Source organism: Oreochromis niloticus, linkage group LG2 (genome assembly GCF_001858045.2).
Source record: "Oreochromis niloticus isolate F11D_XX linkage group LG2, O_niloticus_UMD_NMBU, whole genome shotgun sequence".
Classification (NCBI taxonomy): Eukaryota; Metazoa; Chordata; class Actinopteri; order Cichliformes; family Cichlidae; genus Oreochromis; species Oreochromis niloticus.
The window spans coordinates 14,868,790-14,891,882 of NC_031966.2; the positions used below are offsets into that span (position 1 = coordinate 14,868,790).

Here is a 23,093-nt window from a genome sequence, read left to right on the forward strand (position 1 = left end):
AACTTACAGGTCTGTTGCATCATCTCGCTACTATAAGAACGTTAAACCACACATAGGAAGCTTCAATAGTATGTGTGTAGGTAAAATAAAGGTTAAAAGTTAATGTCACGTTTTCCAAATTGTTTTTGATAAGGTTGTACTAGTGTTATATTTGGCCGGAAGTGTGGGGTGTGAATTTTTATTAACTCCAATATAGTACATTACGGGTCAGGAGCATTACAGCCTGTAGATGGCACTAAAAGGACTATAACCATGTAACATCATAAAACACAAAAACATCTCACCCAAAATATGACGAAGCAGCAGCAGCTATCAGTCGTTGATATGCACATTGATGCTTGCTACATGACAGACCTCAATCACTTCATTGATCGTCCACAGTTACACAAAAAAATGCAATACTGATATAGTACTGACTTGCTGAGTGAAACGATGTTATTACTACTGCTGTAGTGTAAGGTCAAGTTGTATTTAGTCATTTATAGGAATGCATTTTAGGTTCTACAATTAATTGTACAAAAGCCACTTTATTATAAGCTAACACAGCATTAACATTTGTCTAACCCAGATTGAACACAGCATATTTCCCCCCTTAAACATGCCTAATGTAATGTTTTCAACAACTCGCATTCTGAAATTTGTCATAGGATTAACTTCAAATATAATATAATATAATAACCAAATATTTGATTAAAAATTACCGCCATAAAGAAATACTAGGCTGTCTTTTATTTGCAAGTCCTGCTCTGCCTACTAAGATGTTTGAGACAATGCATGATTATATGGTCTCACAGCAGAGTACACGCACTCCTGTGGTGACTCTTTCATCTTGTTCTTCTTCACTCGATTTCTTGAGGAGAAATTCAGTGCTACATAGTTTACTGCGTCTGAATCACCATCCTGTGAATAAAAATTATTTAGTTATTATTTCAGTAAAACAAAACAAAAACAAGGCTGCTGTCAACATATTTGTCAGCCTGGCTGAAGAAAACCTGGGAGATAAAATTAACTAAATATGATGCAATGATTATTATGAGACAACATATGATTGAAGAAAGGAGAAAACAACTATTGCACTTTAGCTAAGGCCTCCATCAGTCAGCCAGAGAGACCAGTCAGCGACCCTAAGGCAATCTTCGATCACTAGGGTATTTCCCCGACTGGTCAGCGAGGTAAAAGTCGTGTCAAAGATAGTACCTCACCACAAACCTCCTCGTGATTGCTTTGATTGCTATCTTTGGTTACTTACTAAATTAATGCCTTATTGTTGCAGTCAACATGTTTTACAAAGTGCAACTTTCATGCAAATTGTGCACTAGCATGACTACCCGCTAGTGACCAAAGCAATTGCAAGAAGGTTTTTTGTGACCAATTTCACCTCGTGTTTGGCAGCAACCTCCGGCAACCACTCACAAATGGTTTGCCACCAGGTCACCAACTGGTCTTTAGGCCTATGTATCTGGGGCTCAAGCCAACTCTGCCATTTCAAAGTTCAGAGACAAAATGTTGAATTGTAATATGTGAAAAAGTAGAATATTTACCATGTCATTTAAATGGTCCAAAGTTGACAAGTTATTTTCTGAAATGTGAGAAGGATTATTTGTCCCTGCTGAGAAAACCAAAGAGATTGAGAAAGTCAAAACTGGCTGTATGATTTGTGTTCCTTTTGTAATATGTCATCCTTATATTAACAATAAAACTCATTTCAAGTACAGACACCTGAACTTTCCAGCATTTAGAGGTGAAGTATCTAGCTAAAATGGGACCTGGAATAAAAGTTGTACTTATTGTGTGTTCAGCAAAAACAAATGGTCAATTTTTTTTATAAATCGCATTTCATACAAGGCAGACATCCAAAGTGCTACACATATATAGCCAAACTAAAATCCAATAAAATAAAGCACATTGTCTGCACAGAATTAAAAGACAATATATAAGATCAGATAAAATTAGGTGAAAATAGCAATAGAATAAAAGCAGACCTTAAAATCCAGTAATCTAAAAAGATGTCACAATGTAAAGGAGAATAAATTTGTTTTTAATAAATATTAATTTAAATGTGCATACCATCTGTGTGCACATGGAGACATAGATTATTCACCGTGGGCACATTAGAGTTATGAAACCTAAAAGCAGATTAATTTCAGATACTCAAGATACCAAGAATTACCTTAAGAAGTGTCTCCAGGTTTGATGCTGTTATATATAATGAAGTGGAAGTAATCACAATGTGATCACAATTGTCAATTGAATATATTAATACTATTGCTATAAATACAGTAGACTGTTTTCTAATCTACATTCACTGGCAGCAAACCACACATAACAGTAAATTTATCCATTTTCTGTATCACTTGCTGAACTGTAAATGCTTGTTACAACACGATGCATGCAAGTTTTCTTCTGCTTTACTGCATGGCTACAGTCAGTAGTTAATCTTACAGCTCAGTAGGTTGCATATATAATATATTTCTTGTGAAGATAACCGCTCCAGGACAAGTTGTGTGACTAGCAGTGTTGGGTAAGTTACTTTAAATTAGTAACTTAGTTACATTACTAGTTACTTCTCTAAAAAAGTAACTCAGTTACTTCAAGTTACTCGTTACTTTCAGAGTAACTAGTTACTAGGGAAAGTAACTTTGGTTTTACTCAGAATTCTCTTGTTAATGTGTTGCTTCCGTAACTGGATACCCAGCCAGACTGCCAGTCTTCTAGCTTGCTTACTTGCCACAAGTGCACTGTGCCACCTACCAATAGAAAGGAAAAAATAATGTGCACATTTCCACGAGAGAAATCCCACGCCTGGACCGTTGTTGACCGCCGCCATGATTCTAGCCTGCTTTTTACATCCAACACAAAAACTGCAGTCGTGGTGCTTTTGATTGTACTCAGAACTTGGAAATTCTGCCTTCTGAATAGGAAGATGTAGGTAACACCAGACTGCAGATGAGCTGCATACAGAGCTGGACTGGGACAAAAAAATCGTCCCGGGCATTTTGACTAGAGACCGGCCCACCATTATAGGAAAAATCATAAAGCCTTTGAATGAAAATAAACACTGTTGTGACAGTGATGTACACTGTTCTGATGGTATATATGTATCAATCTATCAATTGTTTGTTGTAAGACTCAGATAATTATTTTTTTAAAAGCGAGACATTTTAAATGAGAATAATAAAGAAAAGTATTTCCTTGTGCCCCCCTTTCCCTGTTAATGCCCTACCTGGCCCCCTGGCAACACTTTGCTCGATCCGCCACTGCACAGTTACCAGCTATCAGCTACTTAGAAAAGGATCCTGGTGTTATTTGTCTCTCAGAAACAGTTCATAACTTCCCTTCAACTCATTCATGTCACCTAAAAGGTAAACCTGTTTCTCCATCACCTGTTCAGCTCTGATGATTCAGTAAGGACATCTCCTGGTTTCATCTGCATGTTTCCCTCTCACCAGATAACCAAACGGATATCATGACCAGCAGCTTTACAGCTGTGGCTCCAGCAAACATCAGCTGATACTAGAAATTAATATTAAATAAATTCTAACAACAGCTGATCAAGCTTAAACGTGCTGCTGTTGTTTAACGCGACATCCGCTGGTTTCCTCTTTCTGGCGCAAAGTGGGCGATAAATACACAAGAGAGAAAAGCCGATCAGCTGATCATTGATCAGTTTAATGATTGAAGTAGCAACAGGAGAGGAGAGAATGAGAGAAGAAGAGGCAGCTGTGCAGCTTCAGCTTTGTGTCTTTTTCATTGTAGCTGAAGTCCGGGACAAACTGTGTTCCTTTTCACCTCAGTACGAAACGCGTAATATTTTCTCTGAATACCAGACGATTCTGTTTTTTACGGGACGGTTGGCAACTCTAATAATTAACCTTATGAACAAAATAAAGTTCAACATCAGTAACATAGCACCCACCCAGCTGTATAGAAACTCCGTCATGCTAGCTAGCACGTAGTATGAAAATGTCAGCATACCGAAAATAAACTCCACCTAAACTTGGTTTATATCTGACCCAGATAGACTGCAGGTCATAACTTCTTACCTGAAGTTCAGTTCACCTGACACACGGACCGGCGGCCGCTTCGGGTCTCTCCTCTTGCCTCCCTTCTCCTTCATCCACCTGCTGGCCTCCACCACTTGCTAATGTTATTGAATCTGTGGAAGCTCCGCGATATCCACCACACGAAGTAACGAGTAACGAGCCTATCTAAATCCCAGTAACGAGTAACGCGTTCTTGGTTTTGGCATAATAACTAGTTACCGTGCTCGTTACCACAATAATAACGTAGTTACTGTAACGCGTTACTTAATAACGCGTTAGTCCCAACACTAGTGACTAGCATAAGTAATATAATGAGTGACTTTGAAAAACTCTGGCTTAAGGTTCAACATACCTCACTGGCCAAGTAAACTTGCTTTATTGTACATCCATGAGCATAAACCTTTCCTTTACTGGTTCTATCACTTTATTTTTTCATACTGAAGTATCTCAGTACTTCTGTGTGTAAATTTTAAATAAACTATGTATTCATCCCAAGATGACAAAGTCTCAGTCATGTAAAGGTTTCTTTCTTTCAAGCTCAAACTGATGCATTGCTATTTTATTTTACTCAAAAGAAAAGAAAAATGTTAAGGATATCTTAACTGGTCCCCATTTGAGAAACCAGTTCTCTGTATTTAGTCCATGGCAAACATGAGGAATAGTCTAGCTGGCTAGCTACACTATTCCGGAAACACACTCCAGAATGTAGCTAAATCCATTTTCGGTTAGTATGTTTAATATTTTATTTTAAAATATATAATTTTTAAGACCATTGCTGGTTTTAATCTAGTTTAAACCAAACCACTCCACTGGATTTAGCTACATTCTGGACTGTGTTTCCGAATACAGTAGCTAGTGAGCTGATTGTAACAGCCAATCAGAATTTTTGCATCCAAGTCTGTGATTGGTTGGTTTTGTGGCTGATAAGTTTGTAGCTTAAACCTATTCGCTGGAACGTTGAAGACAATTTAATTACACAGCAAAGCAAGACACGAGTAGGCAAAGTTCTTTATGTTTCCGTGCACGGGAGAGAATCGGACAAGTGCCGTTCCTTCGCTTGACCCCAGTTGCTCTCGTCCGCTCCCCCGTAACACTGCTCTTTTATTGAGGTTACATGAATATGCATAGGGACATTAACATACGACGTCTACATACACACAAAGAGTACCTTGCCTGTGCGTTGTGTAAGCATGTGTGTGTGGAGGGGGCCATAAATGACTTCCCTAAACCTGCTGGTCTGGAAGTCCAGCAGTTCATCTAAACAAAAGGCACTTAGCCTAAAACAGACATAGATACGTTTATCCTACCATAAAACAATAAGACAAGGTACGACCTCTCCCATGCTCCCAAAATGTGGGTGTGAAAGCCAGAACACTCTGGAATGCACATAAAAGTCCTTGCAGCCTTCTACAGATCACACATCCTATCACTACACAATCGATTATACACCTCTAAGCATATATGGAAACTTATATCATTAAAAGATTATACTGACTACTAAGTACAATTTTCCATTGACAGTGGCACATTTATAATAATGTACAGAGAGTTGAGCGCACAGGGAGCAGAGATGTTGTGAGCGCGAGCAACACACTGAGAGCAGGTCCGCAGATGTCTGTGAGCACGCAGAGCAGAGATCTGAGCAAGAGCAAATGCCAACAATTGAGTGAGGGCTGTTATTGTGTGTGTATATGGATAATAGCAAACACGGAAATACATTTCTTGCATGCAGCAATTAATTTTGTTTGCTCAAATTAAACTTTTCTTTGCTCAAAAGCTTTCTCCTTGAAATGCAACATTTGCGCTTGCAAAATCTTTTTATGTGCGCTCAGAATAGAGGCACAAAAATAACACCATGTAAGTAATGTAATGAAATGCACGTACCTTTGCCATTTTTAAACACTCTCTGACTTTTGCAGAAAATAACGATGATATTCACAGTCACACTACAGGCCAACAACACGCCTAGTGCAAGGACAACTGGGTCAAGTTTTGCTGGAAAAGACACACATGATATTCACGATTATTCACGTTAGATATGGAGAAATCATAACATCAAATTTGTTGAAAAATGTTCAGTAATGAACCCCAAAATACTTTTCACATCAAAGTCAAAGTAAACTTTCTTGTTATCTCTGCTATATACAGTACAGTATAAAGAGAGACGAGACAATGAGGCTCCAGTTCCATTCAGTGCAAAGGACAGCAATAAATATAAGAAGAGTAAGAAAGTAAGAAATATACACTTTGAGACTGACGTAAAGGTAAAAACATAAAAAAATACATAGATAGATAACAGTTCTTTTTGGCTGCAAAACAATTGCTTGAGAACATTTTATTAAATATAGTACAAATATACAGACTTTTTGTGACTGCTATTCATCAATGAATAATACATTACAATGTATTATAACAGGGGTCGGCAACCCTAGGCACGCGAAGGGTTAACTGATGGCACGCACGACCATAGGTGGACTGGCCATCGGGCATAAGGGCATTTGCTCGGTGGCCCGATTATTTATTTATTTATTTATTTGTTTATTTTTTTGGGTGGTGGATTGGCCAGACGTTGGTCGGTGTGTAAAAATAACTCAGTTGTTTGGTAGTGGCTATGGCAGAGCTTCCACAGATTCAGTAAAATTAACAAGTGGTGGAGGCCAGCAGGTGGATGAGGGAAGGGGAGGCAGGAGGAGAGACCCGAGGCAGCCGCCGGTCGGAGCGTCAGGTGAACTGAACTTCAGGTAAGAAGTTATGACCTGCAGTCTATCTGCGTCAGATATAAACCAAGTTTAGGTGGAGTTTATTTTCGTTGTGCTGACTTTTTACAGTCAGTTACAATAACTCGTACTGCGTGCTAGCTAGCATGACGGAGTTTATATACTGCTGGGCGGGTGCTATGATTTTATTGATAGTGAACTTTATTTTATTCATAAGGTTAGTTAGTAGAGTTGCCAACCGTCCCGTACAAACAGAATCGTCCCGCATTCAGATAAATTATTACGCGTTTCGTGTTGAGCTGAGAAGGAACACAGTTTGTCCCGGACTTCAGCCAGGATGGAAAAAGACACAAAGCTGGAGTTATTCTGTGTCTTTACGCTGCAGCTGCCTCTTCTTCTCTCATTCTCTCCCCTCTCTCTCCTGTTGCTACTTCAGTCATGAAACTGATCAATGATCAGCTGATCAGCTTTTCTCTCTTGTTTGTTTATCGCTCACTTTGCGCCAGAAAGAGGAAACTGCCGGATGTCGCGCTAAACAACAGCAGCACGTTTAGCTTGGTCAGCTGTTGTTAGAATGTATTTAATATTACTTTCTAGTATCAGCTGATGTTTGCTGGAGCCACAGCTGTAAAAGCTGCTGGTCATGATATTGGTTTGTATATCTGGTGAGAGGGAAACATGAAGATGAAACCAGATGTCCTTACTGAATCATCAGAGCTGAACAGGTGATGGAGAAACAGGTTTACCTTTTAGGTGACATGAATGAGTTGAAGTTATGAACTGTTTCTGAGAGACAAATAACACCAGGATCCTTTTCTACGTAGCTGACAGCTGGTAACTGTGCAGGGGCGGGTCTAGCAAAGTTTTGCCAGGGGGCCAGGTAGGGCATTAACAGGGAAAGGGGGACACAAAGAAATACTTTCTTATTCTCATTTAAAATGTCTGGCTGTTATTAAATAATTATCTGAAGCTTACAACCAAAGTTTTTATCTGACGTAAAATGAATAGAAATCGTACATTTACCAACAAGACAGTGTACATCACTGTCACAACAGCGTCTGTTTTCATTCAAAGGCTTTATGGCTTTAATATCTGGGGGGCCGGTCTTTAGTCAAAATGCATCCATAGACTCGAGACACAATGCATTTTTGGGACTTTCAGGTGTATGGACCAATGTTTTATTTTCTGATCAAACCAGAAATCTTTAATGAGCAGCTAGATTTGTCTTGCATTAACTGGCTGAGTTAATGCCAGTTAATGCGACATCGAAGCAGCTGGAATCCACAGCTGTGCATGTTCATGGAGCTTGCATTGTCACCTGCTGGACATCACTACCTGACAAGTTTAACTGTCTTCAGAACATTGCAGAGGCCTTATTGACAGTATTTGGCTCTACATATCTGTGTGAGCAGATTTTCTCTCACATGAGTGTCCTCAGGTAGCCATCTGAATGCTGGACACTCGGAGACCTGTGTCTCTGAGTGGGAGACCAGAGATCACATTAACATGTGTGTCTCTGTATTAACAAACATACCATATTGGCCCAGTTTATTTTTCTTATCATTGTTGTGAGGAGACCATAAATAGCATTTGTATTTTCTGTTGTACAGTTCATTTGCTGTTATGGAGTTCTTGTTATGGATAAAAAGTGTCTTTTTTTTGTTTCAAAATAGCTGATAACTATTCGCCGATAGCTGCCAACATTTGCAAACAAATATAATTCTATAAAGTGGTTCTATATAATGTGTAACTGTTCATATAGAGCGTTATTAAATTTATTGCTAATGCAATCATATGGCACACTGACTTCTGAGGAAATTTTAAATGGCATTCGCCATCAAAAAGGTTGCCTACCCCTGTATTATAATGTGTAATATGTGTAATACTCACAGTGTTGGGGAGTAACGGAATACATGTACCGCCGTTACGTATTTAAAATACAAAATATGAGTAACTGTATTCCGTTACAGTTACCGTTTAAAAAGGTGGTATTCAGAATACAGTTACTTTGCTGAAATAAAGGGATTACACGGCGGTACTTTCCTGTTTCATATGTTCGGCTATGCCCTCTCTGTTTTTGGTTTCCATGCCCCAAACAAAACACGCATTAAGAGGCTCTAATGCCTGTGTCTCAATCTCGCGGCCCATGTCACCTGTACTTGCGGCCGCATAATGACGTGAAGAAATATTTAAAGAAATTATTCACAAAAATGATTTAATATGAAGGCAATAGGCAGAGTGTTACAGGCATAGACCTAAAGACTGTAGCTTCATGGACAGTGTAGTCCATGCTGCAGGGAGAATGGACTGCCATACCCGTTATTTGTCTGTGAGCGCAAGGGAGGGAGAAAAAGGAAAAGTACGAGCTGTCACCGAGCAGAAACGGGAGCTGGAAGCATGCAAATATAATAATAACCACAGCAGCCAAAAAAAGTGCCTGACGAGCCCAGTTGTAAGTAAGCTATTAAGACTCGGCTGTACACTTTTTCGTGTTTTTCTCCGGAAACAATAAGTTCCATTGGAGCAGCCTTTCAACGCCTCTCTCTGTCTCTCACTAGCAAAGTTGACCCAGACAACAAAGTAAAGCTAGTTTTCGGCTATGAGCCCAACACGGAACCCGACGTATTAGCCAGAGGTCCCTTTACTACGGTTTGGAGCCGCGGACCTGTTTTATATACGCGCGGAATAGTTTCCTATAGGAGATCGCTGCAAAAAGTACAGCCTTACCTAATCTCCACCCTTGTTTTACTGTTACTCATTTTATATTAAGATTTAAAAATCTAGTCGGTATTGGTATGGCGAGTAACCTTCAGTAAAAGTAATAAATCACACAGCAATAGTACATTCATGTAGTTGTAAAAAGCACGATAATATAATAGGGTAATCCAAAGTATTCAGAATACGTTACTCTCATTGAGTAACGTAACGGAATACGTTACATAATACATTTTGGGGCATGTATTCTGTAATCTGTAGTGGAATACATTTTAAAAGTAACCTTCCCAACACTGAATACTCATACTAAAATGAGTATTACAAATAGGACATTATTTATTCTTTGTAAAATGCTTAAATGCATAATGCAGTAGTTATTTACCAGCTAAAGAGAATGGAACAGCTAATAAAAATGCAGCCAATGATGGTGTAATTTATCACACTAGAGTTGGCCTGGTATATGTCCATATTACTGTTATATAAAAAGTTTAATGCATTTATATTTCCCTTGAAAACATTTAAGATCTACCGTCTTATGTAGGCTTAGTAAAGCGCTATACAAATACAGGCCATTTACCATTATCTGAAATGTCATGATTTTAAGCGATTTAAGACTTATTTATGAGATGTTAAGATCTGACTTTAAAACATACTTATCTCCACTTCAGTTCCTTCACCAAACACAATCTCTCCACATGTGACCACTGCACAGTAGTAGGTCCCAGCATCAGAGGAGCTCTGAATAGTTTTGGACAGACTGTGGACACAACGCCTTCCCTCTTGTTTTTGACTGTAGTTTCTGTGAGTGTAAATAATGGTAGCATCGGATTGTCCTGATCCCGCTCTGAACCAGTACACTCTGTGTTCATCTGGGCACTGGCCTCTATTTTCTTTGTTATTGGAGAAAAGTGAACACTGGAAAGTCACGGAGCTGCCTGGGTGGACTGACACTGCCTCTGGAGTTTGTTTCACATTGACTGATTTCTGTTCACTGTGACCTGGGTTGTTCAGTAAAAAGCAGTGATAATGGAATTAAAATATTTAAAAAAATATAATACCACATTTGCTGAAAACATTGGTGATTACTAAGTGAGGTAGAAAAAATTAATATATAACATAGTTTACCATTTACAGCTAAGTAGACGCTTGTATTAAAGGTCTGTGAATAAGCTGATCCATACTGACAGAAATATGTTGCTTCATCTTCTTTACGGACGTTTCTTATTGTAAGAAAATACAGAGCCTGCCCCTCTGATACTGTGAAACGACTGTTGTTAAATTCTTTGCTCAGTGTTTGTTTTGTGTAAGATCCCGTAGCAACTGTCTGGATGATATATCCAGGAGAGTGCTTAAACCAATGAACAAATTTGCCCTCCTTCTCTGTAACCGAACAATACAAAGTAACATTTCCACCAACTTCAACTTCTTTAAAAAGGATCTGGCAGGCAGCCTCTGCACTTTGAATCAGAGCTGAAGACACGGGACAAAAAGAGACAAAACCAGTAAAGGTTAAAAAGACTCCTTTTTAAATAGTATTGTTTTCACATTATACGGTATCTGTTAAAATCTGTGTAAACAACACTAGATCATCTTTTACTTACCTATTGTAGTAAAAAGAATCAAAGCAGTCTGTACTCCAATCATTGTGGTGAAACACGCTTGTGTTGCACGGTTGGTGCCTTCCTACCTAAATGAAGGTTTACTCACAAGATCATCAAAGTGTACAAAGTGGAAATCATCCTGATTGGCTGAAACACAGAAAATGCACTCCTCCAATGTTCAGCAAATCCATGATCCATTTTGAGTTACTCTTAGACGCATGTGTATCATTAGCTAGTGTTTTCTTTTATTTTATCAGTTTAAAACATAAGTTGTGACATGAGAAGGTCGCAAGTTAGATTGTATTTATTGTGACAGTGATCATCATAATGTTGTTTAACCCTGACTGCAACATTTTCAGTAGTGCTGTGCAATATTGCATATTTTGGTATTGATCTGATACCAAGTAAACATAAGGCCAGTATTTTTGATACAAATGCTGGTACCAATACTTTAAACCTATAAAGGCAGTTTATGAAGGGGAGAGCAGTGTGTCATGATTTATGAGTTGAATTATCATCAAATTCTGAACAGATTTTAATGACCACTAAATAACAGTGATTTTCCGCAATAATTTGTTAACACAACAAAACACACCACAAAATATGTATTTTGACACTGGCTTTTAGGAAATCTAATGTAAACGTGCCTGTCTCTAAAATATTTTCGCTCAACTTTTGTTTTTAAAATGTGATGTTGGGCTATAAATAAAATAGACGTCGCAGTCAACACAAAAGAGTTCAGGCACTTTCCATAGCTTAAAGCATTCTTTTTATTCCAAAGAGATCATTAATTTAACACAATCCAGTGGACTGCATACTGAAGGATAGAAACAAAATATTGATCTAACGATCAAACTGTGAAAAGCCAATTACTGCTAAAGAGACAGAGAGTGAAAGTGGACAGTATATCCCTGGTTTTAACACAAAAGTTATTGTTGCAGCCAAAGACAACATAAAAGTGATTTCCTTAAATTAATTTAGTGTCCTTATTTTTCTTTGAGTTATTGATTCTGTCACTAGTTACATAAACTAATGTAAGTCTATTATCCGCAACCAAGCAATCACATGGCATCATGTTCCATACTGACAGAAGGTGCTAAACATGTTTTAAAAACTTTAAGCACTTATTTCTTAAATGCAGCTGTCCACAGACAGTGTTACATCTATGTCAGTTTTTTCAGAAACATTTAATTGTTCTGTGATGTACTGTGTCTTCTACTGCCCCCCTCCCCTTCTATTCTTTAGAACTGGTTTACAGACACTGAACACTTTGGGCTTTAACAGGATATGCAGTGAGGTTAGGTGTAGAGGAAGAAAGAGCTACAACAGCTTAATTTTAGTTGGATTTCACTTAAATCTATGTGCTTATTAGTACAAACCAAAAAATTACTAAACTAAATGAATTTCTTTTTTCTTTAAAGGGCTAATTTGTTATTTTGTTCACAACTTTATTCCCTAGTGAGCACTCTTTGTTCTCACGTGGGGTGACAACAATAACAAAGAAAAAAGAATAAGGAAGTGAAGTGGAAGGAAGTGCACACAATACTATTTCTCTCAGTCAGGTCTTGCATGGGACAGGTTTCAGATGTCTCCTGTGTTGTAATCTGGTTTTATTAAGTCATATTTGCAATTGTTTTACTGTATAGACTTGAACGTGTCCATTAATGTTCATTTTTATTCTAGGTTTTGGGAATGCTGGAGAAATGTAGACCTGGTGCTTTCTATCATTTTCAGTCTGTGTGATAGGCTATGCTCATAACATAACACCTACTATCCCTATTGCAGGGTGTCATGAAATTTTATCTAAATGTATTGCTTATATGAACTCTAAACTATTTATTTATTCACAATAAACAGCCTCAGATATCTGAATGAGATGAGTGAAGGAGGAAACAGCTAATGACAAAAAGAAATAAAAGGAAAAGAAAAAGCAGTAAGCCTCAAACAAGTGCTATACGTAAGCCTCAAACAAGTGCTATACAAAAATTTAACGTCCATGACTTTATATCACTTTATGATAAACCTAACTACAGCTTCTTTCACCCTTGTCTATGCATGTAGTTATTTTGCGTACAGGTTCTCAGTCATCCAGGTCATGGTTTTGAGAGCTTAAAAAAAGAAGCTGGACTTCAGGTTTTTAAAAACATTTTCTCATTCAGGAAGCCTTTTAGAACAACTTTGAGGTCCACGCCTCAGGACCACCTGCAAGAAGACAGCCCCCACTAGGGGTTTATTACTAGATGCAATTGTCTTCTGTGACCCTTTATTACACCCTGGTCTAGAAAAAACTGGAGTGCAACACAGGAAAAAACAAAGCAAAGAAAAGAAAGATAACGCTCTCGCTCTCTGCTCCCAAGGAAAGACCAACGCTGCCAACGATTGCAGTTTCACAACAACCAGATATTTTATTAATCTAAAAAGCTAGCAAGCCTAAGGGCATGGCCAAAACCAACAAACAAAATACTCTATAAATGAAACAGAACTGACTTACCTGTAACGAGAAACCCAAAAGAAAATACAGGCTTCTTACCTGCCTCCCTAACCTGAACAAGAGAAAAAGGTTTTAAAAGAAAAAGGCTTCCCACTCCTACAGATACCAGATCACCAAGAAAAGGTCTATTTACACTATTTACAATATATACAAGACAACCAAGCTTTACTGATTACTTATTTTCAAAAGTAATTAGTTACTTAGTTACTTTTTAAAAACATGATACACAACCTGAATAGGTAATAAAGCAACAGACCTTTCAGCCCAATTCTATTTTTTATGCATAATCCATCATATAAAATGTAATAAATTAAAGTCTCTTTTTAAAAATTGTTTTATTAGTTTTAATCTTTTAACTTTATGCACATTGCATCAAGCAAAAATTAAATTATATACAACAATCTTTGACTTGAAGAAATTGTCGAACATTTAAACCTTTTTTCTGCATATTCCAGCATATAAAATTATTTTTTGTGTTCAGACTCACTCTTTCAAATAGATGCAAGTAAAACAGCAGAAAATAAATAAAATCAAAATCAGACTAAGTCCTCTCACTCTTTAATCTATTTTCTTTCTGGGTTCCAAAATAAACTTTTAACATATTTTCAGGCGAGAAAGTCACCTTGTAAACTTCAAATATCTGCTTGGTTTATCAAGACATCGCATATTTGCAAAAGTGCTCCGACGTTTTCAGAGACGTCTGTTACCCACCCGCTCGATAGCTAGCCGGGGGTTCAATGGTCACTCGAGCCGGCGAGAACAGCGGACTCCCGGCTTCATCGTTTTCAGTCCCCCGCTGTCTTTCGCTACTCAGGTTAAACATGATATATAAGTCACTCGGATAACTTAAAAATGTAATTGTTTTGCTTTTTTCTGTGTTTTATTTGTTCCAGAATAAATCGGTTTGGCTGAGATCAAAGTTATTAGATTAGATTAGATTAAATAAAACTATTAATCCATCGGGTGGATTCCTCCGGGATTTTCACACAGCTGAATAAATGTCAAACAGAAAACTGATTAAACAGAAGTGTGAGACGGTCGAGAATGTGTGCCAGTGTCCTGTTATATTTTAGATAGCAAGGAGCAGACGGCTGAGTTTATTAAACTCCACCGAGACAGCGGTGACGGAAATCTGGAGGCTAGACTGTCCCATTTCACAGCCTCACACTTCCGGCCTTCTCGGTCTTCGAAGGACCCGGCACACCTAGACCGCAAAGGCCGGGTCCTCCAAAGGATGCGGCCTATGTTTTGGGACACAGCTTCTCTCACCCTTCTCTCTCCCCAGGACACAGCTGCTGTTCATTGGCCTTGTTTACCACCTGGGCCGAGTCAGCAATCACCTCACTGAGGTTATTTAAGCTGGGGATGAACGGTGTGGGATGTGTTTTTTTCCCTTGTGGCTCTACACGTTTTTTTACTAGGTTTTGGAAAGGTTCCTTCGAGTAGTGAGTAGACGGGCTTGTGGGCCCCAGAAGTAAGTAAGATGGCAGCGCGCACAGACGCAGCGGCTCACTGCTCCTCACGTTCGGTGTTTTGTTTTTTACTTTTTCTACGTGTATCTGTGTGGATCTGTGTTTTTTTATTATTATACATCGAGTAGAGTCCACCTACAGTCGTCAGGACCTTCTGAGTTTGGGATTACGCTGTGCAAGGAGCATTACGTCGGACTACCACCACTTTCACAGCATTCCAGAGGACATAATGAGAGCTCCAGGGTCTCCGTGGTTGGTTCTTCCCAGCGGCAAGACAAAGAGGAAACGAAAACAAAGGAGGCAAAAGCATGGCTGCAGGGCGGGCCCACTAGCACAGCTAAAGAAACAGCCATTTAAGCTACCGCTTCCGAGTATTTTCCTCTCCAACGTCAGGTCCATAACTAACAAAATCGACGAACTGAGATTACAGATTGCAGTCAACAAGTGTGTACGGGACAGCAGCATAATATTACTCACAGAGACTTGGCTGCAGCCATCAATTCCGGACTCGGCTATTGAGCTAGCAGGCTGCACGGTCCACCGTCACGACAGGAACAGCCACTCCGGTAAGAACAAAGGAGGGGGATTATGCATCTACACCAATGACAGCTGGTGCAAAAACACAAAGACTGTAGACAGCCATTGTTCCCCGGATTTGGAATATTTGACTGTGAAGTCCAGACCCGTCTACATACCTCGCGAGTTTACTGTTGTCATGGTAACGGGCGTGTATGTACCACCCGATGCTAATGCTAACTCGGCCATGGAGGAGCTGCACAAGACAATAAGCAATCAGCAGAATTCCCATCCAAACGCAGTGCACATTATAGCTGGGGACTTCAACCATGCTGATTTAAGGTCAGTATTCCCCAGATTTGAACAGCATATTAAATGTGCAACGAGGGGGAAAAACACACTGGATAAAGTCTACAGCAACATCCAAAAAGGTTACAGAGCAACCCCTCGACCACATCTAGGTTTGTCAGACCACATGTCCATGCTGCTGATCCCTGCATACACTCCCGTTAGGAGAAGAGCCCCCCCCAGTCACTAAAACTGTGAAAACCTGGCCAGAAGGTGCATCACATCAGCTGCAGGACTGTTTTGAAAACACGGACTGGAGCGTGTTCGAACATCAGGACCTTGAAGAGCACACAACATCAGTGCTCTCATATATTAACTTCTGTGTTAACAGTGTCACTGTGGTCAAACGTTTCCGGGTGTATTCCAACCAGAAACCTAAAGAGGTTTCTGGACCTCTTTATGACTAAAGAGGTCCAGGTCCTGCTGAAGCAACGTGATGCCGCTTTTAGATCCGGTGATGGTATGCATTACAGTTCAGCCAGATCTGAGTTGAAAAGAGGCATCAGAGAAGCCAAGGCAGTGTACAAGAGAAGGATCGAAGACCACTTCAGCAACAACAACTCACGACAGGTATGGCAGGGAGTTCAGCACTTAACCAACTACAAACCTCGCAATACCACGTTGACTGAGGGTAACGCAGCGCTTGCGGAGGAGCTGAACCACTTCTTCGCACACTTTGAGGTGAAGGGACCAGAGGCAGCAGCAGCAAAAACATCGGACAGCAGCAGCCCAAGCCTCATAGTGCAGGAATATGAGGTGAGGCGCACACTGAGGGCAGTGAACCCCAGGAAGGCCGCCGGACCAGATGGGGTAACCGCAAGGATCCTAAAAGAGTGTGCAGACCAGCTGGCTGGGGTCTTCACTAAGATCTTCAACACTTCACTGTCCCAGTCCTGCATCCCGCCGTGCCTAAAGTCGGCCACAATTGTCCCACTGCCAAAGCGTACTAACATTAGCAGCCTCAACGACTACCGACCAGTTGCTCTAACACCTGTTATAATGAAGTGCTTCGAGAAACTGGTCCGACGTCACATCATGTCCTGCCTGCCACCCACACTCGACCCGCTCCAGTTCGCATACAGAGCTAACAGATCAACTGAAGATGCCATTGCTACAACGCTCCACACCACCATCTCTCACCTGGAAGTGCAGGGCCGTTACGCCAGGCTGCTCTTTGTTGACTTTAGCTCTGCTTTCAATACGATACTCCCGGACAGACTAATATTAACTGCTGGATCGGACTTCTTCAGACTGACAGATTCCTTCCTCAGCCCTCAGCCTTAACACCGCTCTCCACAAGGCTGTGTACCGAGTCCCCTACTGTACACTCTGTACACACAAGACTGTGTTAGTACCCACCCAGACAATGCAGTCATCAAGTTTGCAGATGATACCACCGTGGTGGGGCTCATCTCTGGGGGAGATGAGACGGCATACAGAGCTGAAGTTCAGAGGCTGTCAGATTGGTGTGTAGATAACAACCTGGACCTTAATACCACCAAGACAAAAGAACTTGTAGTTGATTTCAGAAGGAGGAAGTCTGAGCTGCAGCCTATCAGCATCAACGGAGAGTGTGTGGAAAGGGTCTCCAGTTTCAAGTTTCTGGGTGTGCACATAGACACAGACCTCCAATGGAGCTCTAACACCTCTGCGGTTTTAAAGAAGGCCCAACAGCGTCTCCACTTTCTGAGAATCCTCAGAAAAATGGACCTGAAGAAGGAGCTGCTGACCGTCTTCTACCGCTGCTCCATTGAAAGTGTGCTGACATATTGCATCAGTGTGTGGTTCTCCAGCTGCACCACAGCACACAGAAAGGTCATCAATATGGCCCAAAAAATCACTGGACATCCTCTTCCCTCCCTGAAGGACCTGTACAGCACTCGCTGTCTCAAGAGGGCACGCAGCATCCTACGGGACTGTACACACCCAGGACACCGGGTGTTTAAGCTGCTGCCGTCTGGCAGGAGGTTCAGGCTGCTGAGGTCCCGAACAAATAGACTAAAGGACAGCTTTTACAACAGGGCAATAGCCCTAATCAATGCAAATAGCTGACCTGACTGGCTACCTACCTGGACTTTTTGGGGGGGGGAGGTAACAACGGTAAAAACAGTAATAATAATAATATTTATATTTATAACAAGGTGCAATAATAATTAATGTGCAATAATAACAGTGTGCAATACAAATACACTTATTCTTCTTTTTTATTACTAAGTTATTATACTGTGTTGTGTTGTTTGTGTTGCGTTGTGATGTGTCGTATCGTGTCGTGTTGTGTTATATGTAGTGCCGACGTAGGACAGTTTTCCAATTTCATTGTACTATTGTACTATGTATGACTGTGCAATGACAATAAAGAGTTATCTTATCTTATCTTATCTTATCTTATCTTAAGTGTCTCCCTGTGGTGAGGAGTTAAGTAAGAAGTGTGAGAAGTGGGAAGTGCCTCCCGTATTTGTTTGGTAATTTTTTCTTTTGTTGCTGCGACTGCTTCCTTTGTTTCTTTGGCATTAAGTTAAGGTTATTTGTAATAAAACTATATTATAATAGAACACCTCTGTCTGGTTTCCTTTTCATTCCATTCCGGACCCATTTGTTACTGGTCCCCACACTCACACCCCTTGACCACTTCGTGGGGATGTAACATTTATATGGAGATCCTCCAGGTTCAAACTGTATTACCTTTCCAGGACCTGAAGCTCCATAAAGCACCCCTCCAACAGCCAAACCCATCTGTTCTCTGATTGGATTGCTAAATTTGTGCTTGACATGACATTGACCAATTAGCTGAAAGGAAGAAAAATCGGGTCAAAATTTGTTTTTGTAAGTTGAAATCCATAAGGACCCAGGGAACCTGAGTGTAGAGTTTTACACGTAGTTTTTTGCTTTGTATCTGTAACCAGACCTTAATGAAAAAAATTGTAACAATATGTTTTACAAACAAAAATCTTTTTTACACAAACACAAATTCTCATCTGTAGATCCACAAATGTAAAACTTTCAGATATTTTGGTTTATAAGGTTACAAAACTCAGTACAGAAATATGCATTTGTTTTACAAGTACAAAATATTTATGACCACAATTTGAGCCCATAGGAGTGGAGCAGGTGGAGGTTTGCCCTGGTGCAGGTGTGCCGGAGCGATCATGTCAGTGTCCGGGATCTGGTTGTTTCTCTGTGAATTTCACATTCCTACTGAGGAATGACCTACTGAGGTTGTTTTCTTGCAATATCTTTGATAATAGAAACAGTAAAGATGGACACTGCTGCAGAGGCACAATAATAAAAGAACAGCAATTACATTAAGTTTGTGGGCTGTAAACAAATAGCCTTATTTTATATGGATAGATATTTTAATAATTATTACTTCAAAGCAACATTAGCACTTGTGAGAATTTTATCAAAACTAAAAGTGAAGCAGGTATTCATACAATACACAATATTGCATAGAACAGCATCATCAGCTGCAACATGCCCAATGGTGATATATGACTAAATCAGTACATTATATATATTACAGAAGTAGAGTGAAAGATCCTGGTGTTAGTTCCACAACACAGTTTACAAAGACTGAAAAAAATAGTGCACCAGATCTATCTATAAGCATGGACGTGCACTATTGTGTTTTAAATTTATGTGCTTAACTTGGGGGAATGAGCTCACACTGACTGATGTGAAGTCCGTAAAACAGACCCCTGGAATGTTAAACCTGGATCCAGATTTACTTTTCTAAATAAGTAACCAGTCCACTCTATTAATGACTGACCTGATCTACCCAGAGCAGTGCAAATTAATGGGTCAAGACTGAATACACCAAATGAGAGAGTGAAGGAGCTTCCTTCCACTAAAGGATTTTCAGAAATCAAGTAAAAATGCATGCAATAGCAAAAACATGATAATCCAGCTTTATCGATCTGATCAACTGTTCACAGTACTTCATACACTGGAATGTACATCGTCTGTCAGCATGAACTGTCATGTAGTTTTAATGCACACACTAACTGCAACAACAGGAAGTTGAACTATATATGTATTTTTTTTCTCCAAAGTTCTAACTGGTGTGATTGAAAAGTAATGTTTGAGTATGTGAGTTTCACCATAACTTCGTGAGACACTTTGATTGGACTGCAAATTATTATTATTATTCTTTTTTACTATTGTTTATAACAATAAATATGTACCTCATAAATGAATGAAACATTGAAATTATATATTAAAATTACATACTGAATTGTCTCAGATTTTTTGATGACCCACGTCAAAATTTAAGAGACCGTTTGGTCCATGCTGATTTTATCTATAACAAAACGTGACATGGCTACATGGAAGCCCTATGATAACTCCACACAGTCCTGTGTCAGACCCTTCTAAGTCCTCTTTGTAATGGAAATTACAGATGTGGAAATTGGGCCCAGAATCACAACACTAGCAAAACAACCTATTTGTCCTTGTGGCCTAGAATATATAGGTAAAACTGTCAAAAAATTGAAACAAAAACTGAACTTTACTGGCTTGAAATTTTCCATTAGCAGCCCACTCTAATGGCATAAAACATGATATTACGATTTTGTGGCATTGAACACAGTCCAGCACCATCTAGGAGAGAAGACTATGATTTATTATTGAACATTATTTACTTTGTAGGCGTTGTAACCCAAAGAACTGCATTCTTTTTAGTAATACAATTCACTGAGTAGATGAAAGAAAATTTTTAGCATTGATACAAACTAATTTTTACTAATCAAGTTTTTTAGAATTTGTGATAGATATTTTTGGTCCTTCTCTGGATCTGGATGTTACTGATAAATGGAAAGTTAAAAATAGGTGTGTTCTCATTTTCTTTCCTTTGTTTCTGGAGGGTCGATTACAAAACTAATGTTGTTATTGGGTTAAATTATTTGACCAATACTACACACCTGTGATGTGCCTAATAGTTGCTATTTCCCAGTTGGTTGATTGTAAATTTGCATTGGTAAATGGGAGTTATTTAATTAAGTAGCTGTGTAAACATTATTTCACCTTAGCGATGAAGGTCGCCTTGACTGGAACATTGTAATCTAATAAAAATAATGGTAAGCAATAGAGTTTGCTGCGGTTATATATATATATATATATATATATATATATATATATACACACATTTTTTTTTAAACATGTTTCTACTCTTATGGAACTGTCATTGATTCAGATATGCATAGCCATGCACAGTTAAAAAGTAATTGTTATTCCACAGTATGAACCTGAAAGTGATACATAATAACTGACCTGTGAAGAAGAACACAAAACCCATGCCGTGAAATTGTTCAGGATGCTTAAATACATGCATTTAGCTCTTTTTGTTTTTTATTCTTTGCAGATATTAAAATGTAATAATACATATTATGCCAGTACTATTAGTAAATTCTACCTTTGGTCAATACAATGATTTCTGTATTCTAGATAAAGATATTCTGGGTGCTTAACTGAAGAGAAAAGGGAAATAAACCTTCAATCTCTTGATAGAATAAGGACTGCAATAACAATTACACAGAGAGCCAACAGCGTCCCAAGCACAATGATAACAGGGTCCCATTTTTGTCCTGGAATCAAAAAGCACAGATATGATATTATATTATATTTCTGCCAAGGCGAAATTAGAAAGCAAACTATTTACTTAACATATTTTATGTAAATTTACCAAGAAAAAGTAATTTCACCGGAGTGAATTTTAAAGAATAGTTAATAATAAACAACATCAGGTAATTATTGCTGCAAAGATCAAATTAGATTTTTTGTTTTTCTAGTTTAGTTGTAAAAAAAAAAAAATCAACCTTAACCTCCTAAGACCCGTGCTCTTTCATGGCACGCTTTTTTTTTTTTACCTGATTTTTGTTTCTGAAAGAAATGAGATCCACATATGAGGACATTCGCTTTAAATGTCAATAGGACATTGGCAGTATCAGGCCCTTGTAAAGCAAAATTTAGTATTTTGATCTAGACAACCCAAAATGTGATGTTCACCTTTGTGGACGCCAGGTCCTAGGAGGTTAAATTACCTTACATGTTTAAACAAATGTTTTTAAAAATAAATTATGAATAAATTATAGTGATAAATCGGTGACTACATACTTGTCTCCACTTGAGTTCCTTCACCAAAGACGATCTCTCCACATGTGACCACTGCACAGTAGTAGGTCCCAGCATCAGAGGAGCTCTGAATAGTTTTGGACAGACTGTGGACACAACGCCTTCCCTCTTGTTTTTGACTGTAGTTTCTGTGAGTGTAAATAATGGTAGCATCGGATTGTCCTGATCCCGCTCTGAACCAGTACACTCTGTGTTCATCTGGGCACCGGCCTCTATTCTCTTTGTTACTGGAGAAAAGTGAACACTGGACAGTCACGGAGCTGCCTGGGTCGACTGACACTGCCTCTGGAGTTTGTTTCACATTGACTGATTTCTGCTCACTGTGACCTGGGTTGTTCAGTAAAAAGCAGTGATAATGGAATTAAAATATTTAAAAAAAATATAATACCACATTTGCTGAAAACATTGGTGATTACTAAGTGAGGTAGAAAAAATTAATATATAACATAGTTTACCATTTACAGCTAAGTAGACGCTTGTATTAAAGGTCTGTGAATAAGCTGATCCACACTGACAGAAATATGTTGCTTCATCTTCTTTAAGGACGTTTCTTATTGTAAGAAAATACAGAGCCTGCCCCTCTGATACTGTGAAACGACCGTTGTTAAATTCTTCGCTCAGTGTTTGTTTTGTGTAAGATCCCGTAGCAACTGTCTGGATGATATATCCAGGAGATTGCTTAAACCAATGAACAAATTTGCCCTCCTTCTCTGTAACCGAACACTGCAAAGTAACATTTCCACCAACTTCAACTTCTTTAAAAAGGATCTGGCTGGCAGCCTCTGCGCTTTGAATCAGAGCTGAAGACACAGGACAAAAAGAGATAAAACCAGTAAAGGTTAAAAAGACTCCTTTTTAAATAGTATTGTTTTCACATTATACATCTGTTAAAATCTGTGTAAACAACACTAGATCATCTTTTACTTACCTATTGTAGTAAAAAGAATCAAAGCAGTCTGTACTCCAATCATTGTGGTGAAACACCTTTGTCTTGCATGACAGATGCCTTCCTACTTAAATGAAAGTTTAGTCACAAGATCATCAAAGTGTTGCGAGTAGGAATC

The 23,093-nt window shown here is 39.0% G+C and overlaps 1 protein-coding gene across 3 annotated transcripts; it reads right to left on the reverse strand.

The window, feature by feature from the left end:
* Positions 1-60: 60 nt before the first annotated feature.
* On the reverse strand, positions 61-23,030 carry LOC100702525 (uncharacterized). 3 transcript variants are annotated; one of them, XM_013270312.3, is made up of 6 exons: positions 22,958-23,030; positions 22,545-22,829; positions 22,012-22,356; positions 5,928-6,038; positions 1,542-1,609; positions 61-900 (listed from the first exon to the last, which is right to left on the reverse strand). In XM_013270312.3, exons 1-6 carry the CDS (start codon positions 22,998-23,000, stop codon positions 754-756), a joined length of 999 nt encoding a protein of 332 aa, XP_013125766.2. In that variant the 5' UTR covers positions 23,001-23,030; the 3' UTR covers positions 61-753. The 3 variants fall into 3 exon arrangements, with proteins under 3 accessions (XP_013125766.2, XP_013125765.2, XP_019219803.1); XM_013270311.3 differs by having other exon boundaries at positions 22,485-22,829; XM_019364258.2 differs by lacking the exons at positions 22,012-22,356; positions 22,545-22,829; positions 22,958-23,030 and adding exons at positions 10,129-10,473; positions 10,601-10,945; positions 11,077-11,551.
* Between the last annotated feature and the right edge of the window lie 63 nt (positions 23,031-23,093).

Coding starts and splice junctions, on each gene's coding strand:
- LOC100702525 (XM_013270311.3), bottom strand. CDS start 23,000: ATGATTGGAGTACAGACTGCTTTGATTCTTTTTACTACAATAG. Junction 6,039..22,011: donor AGGAACTCAAGTGGAGACAA/GTATGTAGTCAC, acceptor TGTCTTTTCCAG/CAAAACTTGACCCAGTTGTC. Junction 1,610..5,927: donor AGTGTTTAAAAATGGCAAAG/GTACGTGCATTT, acceptor TGGTTTTCTCAG/CAGGGACAAATAATCCTTCT.